The sequence below is a fragment of the Mytilus californianus genome, unplaced genomic scaffold, assembly GCF_021869535.1.
Source record: "Mytilus californianus isolate M0D057914Y unplaced genomic scaffold, xbMytCali1.0.p SCAF_2, whole genome shotgun sequence".
Taxonomy (NCBI): Eukaryota; Metazoa; Mollusca; class Bivalvia; order Mytilida; family Mytilidae; genus Mytilus; species Mytilus californianus.
Genome location: NW_026262668.1, coordinates 67666686 through 67680800, shown reverse-complemented (window position 1 = coordinate 67680800; position 14115 = coordinate 67666686). Strand labels below are relative to the sequence as shown.

The 14115-nt window shown below is 33.5% G+C and overlaps 1 protein-coding gene and 13 non-coding genes across 14 annotated transcripts; 7 read left to right on the top strand and 7 right to left on the bottom strand.

Annotated features, from left to right (window-relative positions):
* Positions 1 to 487: 487 nt before the first annotated feature.
* Positions 488 to 578, top strand: Trnam-cau (transfer RNA methionine (anticodon CAU)). Its single transcript is given in 2 exon segments — positions 488 to 524; positions 543 to 578. It is a non-coding gene; the product is annotated as a tRNA-Met (tRNA).
* A 284-nt stretch (positions 579 to 862) lies between these two features.
* Positions 863 to 944, bottom strand: Trnal-aag (transfer RNA leucine (anticodon AAG)). Its single transcript has one exon. It is a non-coding gene; the product is annotated as a tRNA-Leu (tRNA).
* Positions 945 to 1684: 740 nt separating this feature from the next.
* On the top strand, positions 1685 to 1775 carry Trnam-cau (transfer RNA methionine (anticodon CAU)). Its single transcript is given in 2 exon segments — positions 1685 to 1721; positions 1740 to 1775. It is a non-coding gene; the product is annotated as a tRNA-Met (tRNA).
* Positions 1776 to 2059: 284 nt separating this feature from the next.
* On the bottom strand, positions 2060 to 2141 carry Trnal-aag (transfer RNA leucine (anticodon AAG)). Its single transcript has one exon. It is a non-coding gene; the product is annotated as a tRNA-Leu (tRNA).
* A 739-nt stretch (positions 2142 to 2880) lies between these two features.
* On the top strand, positions 2881 to 2971 carry Trnam-cau (transfer RNA methionine (anticodon CAU)). The gene is given in 2 exon segments: positions 2881 to 2917; positions 2936 to 2971. It is a non-coding gene; the product is annotated as a tRNA-Met (tRNA).
* A 284-nt stretch (positions 2972 to 3255) lies between these two features.
* Trnal-aag (transfer RNA leucine (anticodon AAG)) lies at positions 3256 to 3337 on the bottom strand. The gene has a single exon. It is a non-coding gene; the product is annotated as a tRNA-Leu (tRNA).
* A 739-nt stretch (positions 3338 to 4076) lies between these two features.
* On the top strand, positions 4077 to 4167 carry Trnam-cau (transfer RNA methionine (anticodon CAU)). Its single transcript is given in 2 exon segments — positions 4077 to 4113; positions 4132 to 4167. It is a non-coding gene; the product is annotated as a tRNA-Met (tRNA).
* Positions 4168 to 4451: 284 nt separating this feature from the next.
* Trnal-aag (transfer RNA leucine (anticodon AAG)) lies at positions 4452 to 4533 on the bottom strand. Its single transcript has one exon. It is a non-coding gene; the product is annotated as a tRNA-Leu (tRNA).
* Positions 4534 to 5272: 739 nt separating this feature from the next.
* Positions 5273 to 5363, top strand: Trnam-cau (transfer RNA methionine (anticodon CAU)). The gene is given in 2 exon segments: positions 5273 to 5309; positions 5328 to 5363. It is a non-coding gene; the product is annotated as a tRNA-Met (tRNA).
* Positions 5364 to 5647: 284 nt separating this feature from the next.
* Trnal-aag (transfer RNA leucine (anticodon AAG)) lies at positions 5648 to 5729 on the bottom strand. The gene has a single exon. It is a non-coding gene; the product is annotated as a tRNA-Leu (tRNA).
* Positions 5730 to 6468: 739 nt separating this feature from the next.
* On the top strand, positions 6469 to 6559 carry Trnam-cau (transfer RNA methionine (anticodon CAU)). Its single transcript is given in 2 exon segments — positions 6469 to 6505; positions 6524 to 6559. It is a non-coding gene; the product is annotated as a tRNA-Met (tRNA).
* A 284-nt stretch (positions 6560 to 6843) lies between these two features.
* Positions 6844 to 6925, bottom strand: Trnal-aag (transfer RNA leucine (anticodon AAG)). The gene has a single exon. It is a non-coding gene; the product is annotated as a tRNA-Leu (tRNA).
* A 739-nt stretch (positions 6926 to 7664) lies between these two features.
* Positions 7665 to 7755, top strand: Trnam-cau (transfer RNA methionine (anticodon CAU)). Its single transcript is given in 2 exon segments — positions 7665 to 7701; positions 7720 to 7755. It is a non-coding gene; the product is annotated as a tRNA-Met (tRNA).
* Positions 7756 to 12351: 4596 nt separating this feature from the next.
* LOC127729312 (secreted acidic protein 1B-like) lies at positions 12352 to 12918 on the bottom strand. The gene has a single exon (XM_052237049.1). It carries the CDS (start codon positions 12916 to 12918, stop codon positions 12352 to 12354), a length of 567 nt encoding a protein of 188 aa, XP_052093009.1.
* Between the last annotated feature and the right edge of the window lie 1197 nt (positions 12919 to 14115).

Sequence of the window (14115 nt, the reverse complement as noted above, 5' to 3'; positions counted from 1 at the left end):
TTGGCTTAGAATTTGATATTAGTACTCACAAGTAACGTCATACAGGAGGGCGGTTTTCACTATTTCAAATTGGATGAATTAGACTATAGTACATTTTGACCGCGCGAAAATCGTTGAAATTATAACGGCTTCAATGCTAACTGTGCTCACTGAAACGTGATTAATGCACGTGCAAAACGTTTTTTCGCTAACAACAAATAGTTTCCGCAGCATATTTTTTTAAAAGAGTTTTCTGTCATCACTATATACTTAATTTGCTCCTGGAGAAAAAAGAAATGGGGGGAAAAAACCCAAAACCATAAAAAGTATTTCAAAAACTAAAGAACTATAAAAATGAACAACCAACACAGCTCATTATGTTTTGAAATATGTTTCCTTTAAGAAAAAGATGTTTCTTTTTGCCCTACACTCACCTTGACAAGTAACTACAATGTTAATGGTAATGTTATGAAGTATTTACACCTTAAATTGAAGTTTTAGAACCATGGCCTCGGTAGCGCAGTAGGTAGCGCGTCAGTCTCATAATCACAAATGACAGAGCGATCTGAAGGTCGTGAGTTCGATCCTCACCCGGGGCATAGTTTTTTTCTCCCCCGTTACTCCTGTTTTCAAAGCATTTCGAATAGTTGTGAAAACCTGTATTATACGTGTAACCAGTTATTCTTCTGCAATGCTAGTCATGAATTTTTAACTGCATGTAGATAGCGTTCAGAATTTGAAATACGTAAATGAAACATGATAATTGTGTTCTATCTATGATTAAAACAAGATCTTCAATGTATTAATCTTTTATGCATTAAAATTTTCGTCAATAAATGCAAAAATCGATAAATTGATTCCTAACTTACTTAAAAAAATCACTTGGCAGCTGTGGGATTCGAACCCACGCCTCCGAGGAGACTGGTGCCTTAAACCAGCGCCTTAGACCGCTCGGCCACGCTACCGACGCTTACTATTGCAGCTTAATCAAGGTATCATTCGTTTACATTATTTACAACTGACAAAATATGTCTTACAGGCATAAAATACGAAATGTTACGTAGCAACATGTTTTTTTTTCTCTTTCCAAAATTGAATTATTATTCTGTCCTAATACTATTGATATCTAGCACAATGCATATTAAATTCTATCATTTCGCTTCTCTATCTTAACAGAGTTATCTATGATTTGACTATATATGGTAACATGGACTTAATTTGGCTTAGAATTTGATATTAGTACTCACAAGTAACGTCATACAGGAGGGCGGTTTTCACTATTTCAAATTGGATGAATTAGACTATAGTACATTTTGACCGCGCGAAAATCGTTGAAATTATAACGGCTTCAATGCTAACTGTGCTCACTGAAACGTGATTAATGCACGTGCAAAACGTTTTTTCGCTAACAACAAATAGTTTCCGCAGCATATTTTTTTAAAAGAGTTTTCTGTCATCACTATATACTTAATTTGCTCCTGGAGAAAAAAGAAATGGGGGGAAAAAACCCAAAACCATAAAAAGTATTTCAAAAACTAAAGAACTATAAAAATGAACAACCAACACAGCTCATTATGTTTTGAAATATGTTTCCTTTAAGAAAAAGATGTTTCTTTTTGCCCTACACTCACCTTGACAAGTAACTACAATGTTAATGGTAATGTTATGAAGTATTTACACCTTAAATTGAAGTTTTAGAACCATGGCCTCGGTAGCGCAGTAGGTAGCGCGTCAGTCTCATAATCACAAATGACAGAGCGATCTGAAGGTCGTGAGTTCGATCCTCACCCGGGGCATAGTTTTTTTCTCCCCCGTTACTCCTGTTTTCAAAGCATTTCGAATAGTTGTGAAAACCTGTATTATACGTGTAACCAGTTATTCTTCTGCAATGCTAGTCATGAATTTTTAACTGCATGTAGATAGCGTTCAGAATTTGAAATACGTAAATGAAACATGATAATTGTGTTCTATCTATGATTAAAACAAGATCTTCAATGTATTAATCTTTTATGCATTAAAATTTTCGTCAATAAATGCAAAAATCGATAAATTGATTCCTAACTTACTTAAAAAAATCACTTGGCAGCGGTGGGATTCGAACCCACGCCTCCGAGGAGACTGGTGCCTTAAACCAGCGCCTTAGACCGCGCGGCCACGCTACCGACGCTTACTATTGCAGCTTAATCAAGGTATCATTCGTTTACATTATTTACAACTGACAAAATATGTCTTACAGGCATAAAATACGAAATGTTACGTAGCAACATGTTTTTTTTCTCTTTCCAAAATTAAATTATTATTCTGTCCTAATACTATTGATATCTAGCACAATGCATATTAAATTCTATCATTTCGCTTCTCTATCTTAACAGAGTTATCTATGATTTGACTATATATGGTAACATGGACTTAATTTGGCTTAGAATTTGATATTAGTACTCACAAGTAACGTCATACAGGAGGGCGGTTTTCACTATTTCAAATTGGATGAATTAGACTATAGTACATTTTGACCGCGCGAAAATCGTTGAAATTATAACGGCTTCAATGCTAACTGTGCTCACTGAAACGTGATTAATGCACGTGCAAAACGTTTTTTCGCTAACAACAAATAGTTTCCGCAGCATATTTTTTTAAAAGAGTTTTCTGTCATCACTATATACTTAATTTGCTCCTGGAGAAAAAAGAAATGGGGGGAAAAAACCCAAAACCATAAAAAGTATTTCAAAAACTAAAGAACTATAAAAATGAACAACCAACACAGCTCATTATGTTTTGAAATATGTTTCCTTTAAGAAAAAGATGTTTCTTTTTGCCCTACACTCACCTTGACAAGTAACTACAATGTTAATGGTAATGTTATGAAGTATTTACACCTTAAATTGAAGTTTTAGAACCATGGCCTCGGTAGCGCAGTAGGTAGCGCGTCAGTCTCATAATCACAAATGACAGAGCGATCTGAAGGTCGTGAGTTCGATCCTCACCCGGGGCATAGTTTTTTTCTCCCCCGTTACTCCTGTTTTCAAAGCATTTCGAATAGTTGTGAAAACCTGTATTATACGTGTAACCAGTTATTCTTCTGCAATGCTAGTCATGAATTTTTAACTGCATGTAGATAGCGTTCAGAATTTGAAATACGTAAATGAAACATGATAATTGTGTTCTATCTATGATTAAAACAAGATCTTCAATGTATTAATCTTTTATGCATTAAAATTTTCGTCAACAAATGCAAAAATCGATAAATTGATTCCTAACTTACTTAAAAAAATCACTTGGCAGCGGTGGGATTCGAACCCACGCCTCCGAGGAGACTGGTGCCTTAAACCAGCGCCTTAGACCGCGCGGCCACGCTACCGACGCTTACTATTGCAGCTTAATCAAGGTATCATTCGTTTACATTATTTACAACTGACAAAATATGTCTTACAGGCATAAAATACGAAATGTTACGTAGCAACATGTTTTTTTTCTCTTTCCAAAATTAAATTATTATTCTGTCCTAATACTATTGATATCTAGCACAATGCATATTAAATTCTATCATTTCGCTTCTCTATCTTAACAGAGTTATCTATGATTTGACTATATATGGTAACATGGACTTAATTTGGCTTAGAATTTGATATTAGTACTCACAAGTAACGTCATACAGGAGGGCGGTTTTCACTATTTCAAATTGGATGAATTAGACTATAGTACATTTTGACCGCGCGAAAATCGTTGAAATTATAACGGCTTCAATGCTAACTGTGCTCACTGAAACGTGATTAATGCACGTGCAAAACGTTTTTTCGCTAACAACAAATAGTTTCCGCAGCATATTTTTTTAAAAGAGTTTTCTGTCATCACTATATACTTAATTTGCTCCTGGAGAAAAAAGAAATGGGGGGAAAAAACCCAAAACCATAAAAAGTATTTCAAAAACTAAAGAACTATAAAAATGAACAACCAACACAGCTCATTATGTTTTGAAATATGTTTCCTTTAAGAAAAAGATGTTTCTTTTTGCCCTACACTCACCTTGACAAGTAACTACAATGTTAATGGTAATGTTATGAAGTATTTACACCTTAAATTGAAGTTTTAGAACCATGGCCTCGGTAGCGCAGTAGGTAGCGCGTCAGTCTCATAATCACAAATGACAGAGCGATCTGAAGGTCGTGAGTTCGATCCTCACCCGGGGCATAGTTTTTTTCTCCCCCGTTACTCCTGTTTTCAAAGCATTTCGAATAGTTGTGAAAACCTGTATTATACGTGTAACCAGTTATTCTTCTGCAATGCTAGTCATGAATTTTTAACTGCATGTAGATAGCGTTCAGAATTTGAAATACGTAAATGAAACATGATAATTGTGTTCTATCTATGATTAAAACAAGATCTTCAATGTATTAATCTTTTATGCATTAAAATTTTCGTCAATAAATGCAAAAATCGATAAATTGATTCCTAACTTACTTAAAAAAATCACTTGGCAGCGGTGGGATTCGAACCCACGCCTCCGAGGAGACTGGTGCCTTAAACCAGCACCTTAGACCGCTCGGCCACGCTACCGACGCTTACTATTGCAGCTTAATCAAGGTATCATTCGTTTACATTATTTACAACTGACAAAATATGTCTTACAGGCATAAAATACGAAATGTTACGTAGCAACATGTTTTTTTTCTCTTTCCAAAATTAAATTATTATTCTGTCCTAATACTATTGATATCTAGCACAATGCATATTAAATTCTATCATTTCGCTTCTCTATCTTAACAGAGTTATCTATGATTTGACTATATATGGTAACATGGACTTAATTTGGCTTAGAATTTGATATTAGTACTCACAAGTAACGTCATACAGGAGGGCGGTTTTCACTATTTCAAATTGGATGAATTAGACTATAGTACATTTTGACCGCGCGAAAATCGTTGAAATTATAACGGCTTCAATGCTAACTGTGCTCACTGAAACGTGATTAATGCACGTGCAAAACGTTTTTTCGCTAACAACAAATAGTTTCCGCAGCATATTTTTTTAAAAGAGTTTTCTGTCATCACTATATACTTAATTTGCTCCTGGAGAAAAAAGAAATGGGGGGAAAAAACCCAAAACCATAAAAAGTATTTCAAAAACTAAAGAACTATAAAAATGAACAACCAACACAGCTCATTATGTTTTGAAATATGTTTCCTTTAAGAAAAAGATGTTTCTTTTTGCCCTACACTCACCTTGACAAGTAACTACAATGTTAATGGTAATGTTATGAAGTATTTACACCTTAAATTGCAGTTTTAGAACCATGGCCTCGGTAGCGCAGTAGGTAGCGCGTCAGTCTCATAATCACAAATGACAGAGCGATCTGAAGGTCGTGAGTTCGATCCTCACCCGGGGCATAGTTTTTTTCTCCCCCGTTACTCCTGTTTTCAAAGCATTTCGAATAGTTGTGAAAACCTGTATTATACGTGTAACCAGTTATTCTTCTGCAATGCTAGTCATGAATTTTTAACTGCATGTAGATAGCGTTCAGAATTTGAAATACGTAAATGAAACATGATAATTGTGTTCTATCTATGATTAAAACAAGATCTTCAATGTATTAATCTTTTATGCATTAAAATTTTCGTCAATAAATGCAAAAATCGATAAATTGATTCCTAACTTACTTAAAAAAATCACTTGGCAGCGGTGGGATTCGAACCCACGCCTCCGAGGAGACTGGTGCCTTAAACCAGCGCCTTAGACCGCTCGGCCACGCTACCGACGCTTACTATTGCAGCTTAATCAAGGTATCATTCGTTTACATTATTTACAACTGACAAAATATGTCTTACAGGCATAAAATACGAAATGTTACGTAGCAACATGTTTTTTTTCTCTTTCCAAAATTAAATTATTATTCTGTCCGAATACTATTGATATCTAGCACAATGCATATTAAATTCTATCATTTCGCTTCTCTATCTTAACAGAGTTATCTATGATTTGACTATATATGGTAACATGGACTTAATTTGGCTTAGAATTTGATATTAGTACTCACAAGTAACGTCATACAGGAGGGCGGTTTTCACTATTTCAAATTGGATGAATTAGACTATAGTACATTTTGACCGCGCAAAAATCGTTGAAATTATAACGGCTTCAATGCTAACTGTGCTCACTGAAACGTGATTAATGCACGTGCAAAACGTTTTTTCGCTAACAACAAATAGTTTCCGCAGCATATTTTTTTAAAAGAGTTTTCTGTCATCACTATATACTTAATTTGCTCCTGGAGAAAAAAGAAATGGGGGGAAAAAACCCAAAACCATAAAAAGTATTTCAAAAACTAAAGAACTATAAAAATGAACAACCAACACAGCTCATTATGTTTTGAAATATGTTTCCTTTAAGAAAAAGATGTTTCTTTTTGCCCTACACTCACCTTGACAAGTAACTACAATGTTAATGGTAATGTTATGAAGTATTTACACCTTAAATTGAAGTTTTAGAACCATGGCCTCGGTAGCGCAGTAGGTAGCGCGTCAGTCTCATAATCACAAATGACAGAGCGATCTGAAGGTCGTGAGTTCGATCCTCACCCGGGGCATAGTTTTTTTCTCCCCCGTTACTCCTGTTTTCAAAGCATTTCGAATAGTTGTGAAAACCTGTATTATACGTGTAACCAGTTATTCTTCTGCAATGCTAGTCATGAATTTTTAACTGCATGTAGATAGCGTTCAGAATTTGAAATACGTAAATGAAACATGATAATTGTGTTCTATCTATGATTAAAACAAGATCTTCAATGTATTAATCTTTTATGCATTAAAATTTTCGTCAATAAATGCAAAAATCGATAAATTGATTCCTAACTTACTTAAAAAAATCACTTGGCAGCGGTGGGATTCGAACCCACGCCTCCGAGGAGACTGGTGCCTTAAACCAGCGCCTTAGACCGCTCGGCCACGCTACCGACGCTTACTATTGCAGCTTAATCAAGGTATCATTCGTTTACATTATTTACAACTGACAAAATATGTCTTACAGGCATAAAATACGAAATGTTACGTAGCAACATGTTTTTTTTCTCTTTCCAAAATTAAATTATTATTCTGTCCTAATACTATTGATATCTAGCACAATGCATATTAAATTCTATCATTTCGCTTCTCTATCTTAACAGAGTTATCTATGATTTGACTATATATGGTAACATGGACTTAATTTGGCTTAGAATTTGATATTAGTACTCACAAGTAACGTCATACAGGAGGGCGGTTTTCACTATTTCAAATTGGATGAATTAGACTATAGTACATTTTGACCGCGCGAAAATCGTTGAAATTATAACGGCTTCAATGCTAACTGTGCTCACTGAAACGTGATTAATGCACGTGCAAAACGTTTTTTCGCTAACAACAAATAGTTTCCGCAGCATATTTTTTTAAAAGAGTTTTCTGTCATCACTATATACTTAATTTGCTCCTGGAGAAAAAAGAAATGGGGGGAAAAAACCCAAAACCATAAAAAGTATTTCAAAAACTAAAGAACTATAAAAATGAACAACCAACACAGCTCATTATGTTTTGAAATATGTTTCCTTTAAGAAAAAGATGTTTCTTTTTGCCCTGCACTCACCTTGACAAGTAACTACAATGTTAATGGTAATGTTATGAAGTATTTACACCTTAAATTGAAGTTTTAGAACCATGGCCTCGGTAGCGCAGTAGGTAGCGCGTCAGTCTCATAATCACAAATGACAGAGCGATCTGAAGGTCGTGAGTTCGATCCTCACCCGGGGCATAGTTTTTTTCTCCCCCGTTACTCCTGTTTTCAAAGCATTTCGAATAGTTGTGAAAACCTGTATTATACGTGTAACCAGTTATTCTTCTGCAATGCTAGTCATGAATTTTTAACTGCATGTAGATAGCGTTCAGAATTTGAAATACGTAAATGAAACATGATAATTGTGTTCTATCTATGATTAAAACAAGATCTTCAATGTATTAATCTTTTATGCATTAAAATTTTCGTCAATAAATGCAAAAATCGATAAATTGATTCCTAACTTACTTAAAAAAATCACTTGGCAGCGGTGGGATTCGAACCCACGCCTCCGAGGAGACTGGTGCCTTAAACCAGCGCCTTTTTTTTATCATTAAAATTATTTATTAACTATTTACATAAAAACACCAAGAGACAAACCTCTTTGGTGCCATCTTTGGTATGTACAGAGTTGTTAGTATTAACCTTTTTGTTAGTATTGATTTCCATCTAGATATATTTTTTAAAAGACAAACATGTGTTTATAAAACAATTAATGATTCACTGTATACCCAAAGAGAGATAACTCTAATATGTTTTTGCAAAAGTCAAACACACCCTTTGGTCATTCATTTGACGGACAACCTTTCTTTTTTTTTTAAATTGTATTGTTCTGTTTAAGATTCAAAATAAAATATTCAGAAACAACTAATTAATATTGTAATCAGTTTGATATGGATTTCAGGTGTTTAAAAAAATAAAATTATTTTGTCGTTTTCAATACGCAGTAAGGAATTATTGCGTAAAAAATATTTATCGAAGATCTGTTGTTGGTGTTTTATTTTGTGATAAGTGTATGCATATTCTATATATTTTCTAATTGTAAATTTGAATAGTCTCACTGTATCTATATCTTTATCATGAAACACTTTAAGATTGCGTGTTTTGAAGATGCATAATCTAGCTACACTCAGAAAAAAGTTCAAAAAATATGTGTTCACAATCTTTGAACGACCAAGGTACCCAAATATCATCAGTTCCTCATAATTTATCAAATTCACAACATCAGGGGGATAATCAATAAAAATGTTGTGTAACATATCTTTCAGAAAGTTATGTATCGGGGTCAACTTCGGACATAAGGCAAACAGGTGTAACAAGTTTTCTGTATATAGGCCGCACGCTTTGCATGTGTCGCTGTCCACTTGACCAAATTTAAACAACTTTTCTAAGGTAAAAATAGCCCTGTGTACAATCCTGTAGTTCAGACAACGACAGTCAGGAGATAGACCATTCTGATTGGTTACTGAATATAATTTAGTAAAATTGATCGACGGATATTTCTCCGCCCAATGCTTTTCAGCTGTGGGCGTTTCAAACATTTCTGACAGTAAGAGTTTGTAAAAAAAATTTGTAACTGCCCCTAGAAAAGGAACTTCTCTGTCGTTTTCTAGACAAATACGTAATTTCGGAATACTCTCGGTATTTAACGGGTTTATGGATTTCAGTAAAATTTTCCACGTTTCAGGAATACCTCTTAAAATCTTGTCGTATGCAATTTTTATTTCGTGTGGTTTTTCGTCAGGAAAATTTTGTTGGATTATTTCTACAATCGAACCGAAAGTAAAAAAACCGGGAATAAATTCATAACAGATGTCTTTTATCTGGATCAAACCTGAGTGAATGAATTTTTCGAAAAGAAGCATTTTACCGTTTAGCTTTATATTTGGATTACAAAAAATAGGATTATCGTACACATGTTGAATTTCAATTTCAAATTTTAGCTTGGATTTTATTCTATAATAGGCATTAAACATTTCTTGATAATAAAGTGGTAAGTGTTTTAGATGTTTGGAATTTAAATACGTGAACACAATATTTTGTTTTAAATCCATATTTTCAATTTTATTTATGAAATAATCAAGCGCACTTTTCCAAATTGATTGGCAATTCGGGTCAAGATATTTTCTAAGGAATTTTAATCTAAAAGCTTGCATTTTTAGAAAAATATCTGGAATATTTAAACCTCCTGCTAACTTTTGACCAATTATTGTTTGATACTTTACAAGGTGAGATTTATGTTGCCAAAGAAATTTTAAAACTATTAATCGAATTTCGTTTTTTACGTTTTCTGGTAGCGGACATACTGTTAAAGTATAATAAAATCTAGACATTATAAGTGAAGTAAGAACAACTGCTCTACCAGGTAGTGTTAGATCTCTTTTATTCCAAAAAAATAAAATTGTTTTTATTTTTTTAATTTTATCTTTCCAATTCAATAATTCGCATAACTGTTTATCTTTACCAACATAAATACCTAGGACTTTAGTTACAGTTTCACAACGTTGAATTTGCAATGTATTTAGTTCTTGATCATTTATGCTACCAGAACCTAAGCATAAAATTTCAGATTTTTGTTTATTAATTTTAGCACCTGACGCCTCACTATATAGATTCAAAATTTTAAATGTTTCTTTTATAGAATTTTTGTCGGCAGTAAAAATATTCGTATCATCTGCATGTTGAAAAATTTTTGCCTCTTTATTTGAATTCGGAATAACAACACCTTTAATATTTTTATTCTTTATTATGGCCTGCCCTAATGGTTCTGCAACTAAAACGTAAAGGAGAGCAGAAACGGGACATCCTTGTTTTATTGAATTATTTAGTTTAACATATTTTGTTAAAAAGCCATTACATTTTACGCTACTGTTTACATTTTTATAAAATATTTTTATCCACTGAATGAATTTTGGACCAAAGCCAAATTTTTCTAAAACTAAATATAAATAATCATGATCAACTTTGTCAAAAGCCTTTTCCTGGTCAACTTTTATAAGAAAAGCTTCTAAATCATCGTTTTCAATAATTTCAATTAAATCTCGAATGCTTGCAGTTGTATCTGCAATATCTCGTCCAGGAATACAACACGTTTGATAAATAGAAATCAATTTCGGCAAAACAAATTTTAGTCTGTTGGACATTATTCTAGCCATTATTTTATAATCCACACATAATAATGAAATGGGTCTAAAGTTTTTTAACATATTTTTGTCCCCTTTTTTTTTATAGACTAAAGTAATTATGCCGTGTCGCATAGATCTTGTCATAAGTTTTTCATCTTCAATGGCTTTAAAAATTTTTAAAAATATTTCTCCGAACGAATGGAAAAAATGACAAAAGAATTCAACAGTTAGTCCATCGGGACCCGGAGATTTATTTTTAGACATACTAAATAAAGCAGCTTTTATGTCATCCAAACTAAATTCCGCTTCTAAATTTTCCATATCATCTTCAGAAACTTTTTCCGAAATAAAATTTAAAATTTCATTTGCTTTATCTTTGTTTATTGATGTACAAGAGTATAAATCTTTATAAAATTTATGAACTTCATCAAGAATTGCCTCCGTAGATGTGACTATATTATTATCACTATTTTTTAATTCTTTTATAACATTACAGTTTTGTTTATATTTTTCAAGCTGTAAAAATATTTAGAGTTCTTGTCACCATCTATTGCCCAATGGGCTTTAGAACGCAAAATCGCGCCTTTACAAATGTTTTCTTCATGACATTTTAATTTCAATTTAATTTCCTCAAATTTATTTAAATCAACAATTTCATTATTAGCTACGGCTAATGAAATTTTTTCAAATTCTCTTTGAATTTTAAAATATTCCGATTTTTCGGCACGGGATTTATCTTGCGCAATAACTTTTGCTAGTTGTTTTATTTTATATTTTAAATTATCATACCAAACCAAAGGTTCTTCGTCATAAAGAGGACATTGTTTTTCAGTTTCAATTAATTTATTAATTTTATTCACAAACTCTTCGTCATCTAATAATTTATTATTAAATATCCATAAACCCGGGCCTCTCTCAATTTCACTAAAATCTATATTCAGATTTACAAAAGAATGGTCGCTGAACGCATTATGTTTATAATAAACGTTCTTCACAAATACAGAAAAGGATTTCGGAATAAATATAAAATCCAATCTACTCTGAATTAGATTATTTTGTACAACTCGACGCCAAGAGAATATTCGTGACGTTGGATTTCTTGCTCGCCATATATCATAGATATTAAAATTTTCGCACAACTGATTAATTGACTTGTATGATTTGTCTTCTGTGTGTTGTGTTTTTCCGCACCTGTCAAGTTTTGACATAGATGTGTTCATATCACCCAACAAAATAATGTTTTCTGTGTTTATCAATTTTCCACTCAAGTTTTCGAAAAATGTAGTTCTCTCAAGAACCGAATTAGGTGCATAACAATTAACAATATTTATTAATTTTTCATCTTGTTGTAATTGAATATGTACACATCTACCGTCAAAACTTTGTATATAATTTACTTCATGTTCAACCTTTTTACTTATCAAAAAGGCAACACCTTGTCTATGTGTTTCAGCACACGAGTAAAATATTTTACCATTCCAAAACTTAGAAAAACTAGTAACTACATCATCTGACCAAAAAGTTTCTTGGATAGCTACAACATCATAATAATTTTCCGAACAAAAAGAACAAAACTTTTGGAATTTTGACTGATCCCTCAAACCATTAGCATTTATAGATACAATATTAACCATCTGTACAAAAAGTAAGAAAGAAAATAACTTTATATCTATGAACTTGAACTTGATACTTTATTCCGGGGTTCCCTCCTAAATTTTTTAAGCTCATCTGAAGTAAATTTTGGAGATGTAACTAAACGCTTCCTCCTAATTTTACTCATATTCGCAGCCAATTCCTCGTCGGTCATTTCAATATCAACTACCTTAGATTCATCAACTCCTGTATTTTTACCAACAGCATCAGTCAAATTAGGCCCACGAGGAACTGGCTGTGGCTCTAATTTTGATGGGCTAGACCCCCCTTTTTTATGCATTTTATTATCAACAATTACTGTCTCTTGTTTGTTTGAATGTTCAGCATCAGTCATCAAATCTAGAACATCATTGTCAACACCAGACGTTTGTTGTTCATTGGAATCTGTAACATCATTGTCATTTTTAGCGTTTTCATTGAAATGTTCATCTTTGTCATCATTGTCAACATCACTTTCCTCCATGGTATCATCGCCACCGTCACTTTTCTCCGTGTTATCATCGTCAACATCACTTTGCTCCATGTTATCATCATCACCATTGACTCCATCCGTGTGCTCGTCTTCAGCTTCATTCTCGTTCATATCATCATTTTCTCGATGTTCAGTGTTTGTTTCATGTTCAGGAATGTCAGAATTTGTTTCATTTTCTGGATTGTTAGCATTTATATCATTTTCTGTGTTATCATTATTTGATTCATTTTCATTTGTTTCATTTCTATCCCTGTTCCAAACCGGCTCACACCGACAGTATGATAACACTTTATGACATGTTTCACACGGTGGAGTTTGACAAGCTCTTGCTAGATGTCCGAAGCGTTTACACTTATAGCAAATATTATCCGGACAGTTTGCATAAACATGACTTGTCTCAAAACACTGGGTACAGACTCTCTTTTGTTCGTCATGAACTACTCTTATATATTCAAATGAGCTCACACCAGTTGATAGTTTCAATGTATATGGTAAACTTTGTCGTTCAGGGGAAAATCTAACTACTACATACCGTGTACCATTAGCGACGTCAGTACCAGGATACATTTTCCGCTTAATGGGCGACTTGAGTGTTACACCAAACTCCTGCAATTTCTCTCGTATTTCAGAGTCGGGCACATAGTGTGAAACGTTGAAAAAACTGACAACTTTATCACGCGAAAAAATAGCTCTGGGTTTAAAATTTGAGTTCTTCACCTTAAAACCTGTATCCACAATCAAATCTAAAGCATCTTTATCAGACAACGTAAGTTCATAACTATTACCACTTTTTGGAACACATGCAAGGACTGTTCCCTCACCAACTTCTTTTTCCACATTAGCGATGACATCGACAGCTTTTATAGTCCGATTGTCACCTACATCCACTAACACAGTTTTTTCCTTGATGGAACGACCATCCCCCCTTCCACCAGACATGGTGAAGGGAGGTGTGAAAGTCTTAATAAGTGTCAAAAATGCACAAAATATGGCCACAAATAGTTCTACTTAAACAATATATGAAATAATATTGACTAACCATCAACGGATGGCTAGTCACACAACACAAACTTAACAGATTTTTCTCTGGTTTAGAAGGCACGTCTTCGTTATCCAAATCCAAAACCGGAAGTCCCCTATCTTAACAGAGTTATCTATGATTTGACTATATATGGTAACATGGACTTAATTTGGCTTAGAATTTGATATTAGTACTCACAAGTAACGTCATACAGGAGGGCGGTTTTCACTATTTCAAATTGGATGAATTAGACTATAGTACATTTTGACCGCGCGAAAATCGTTGAA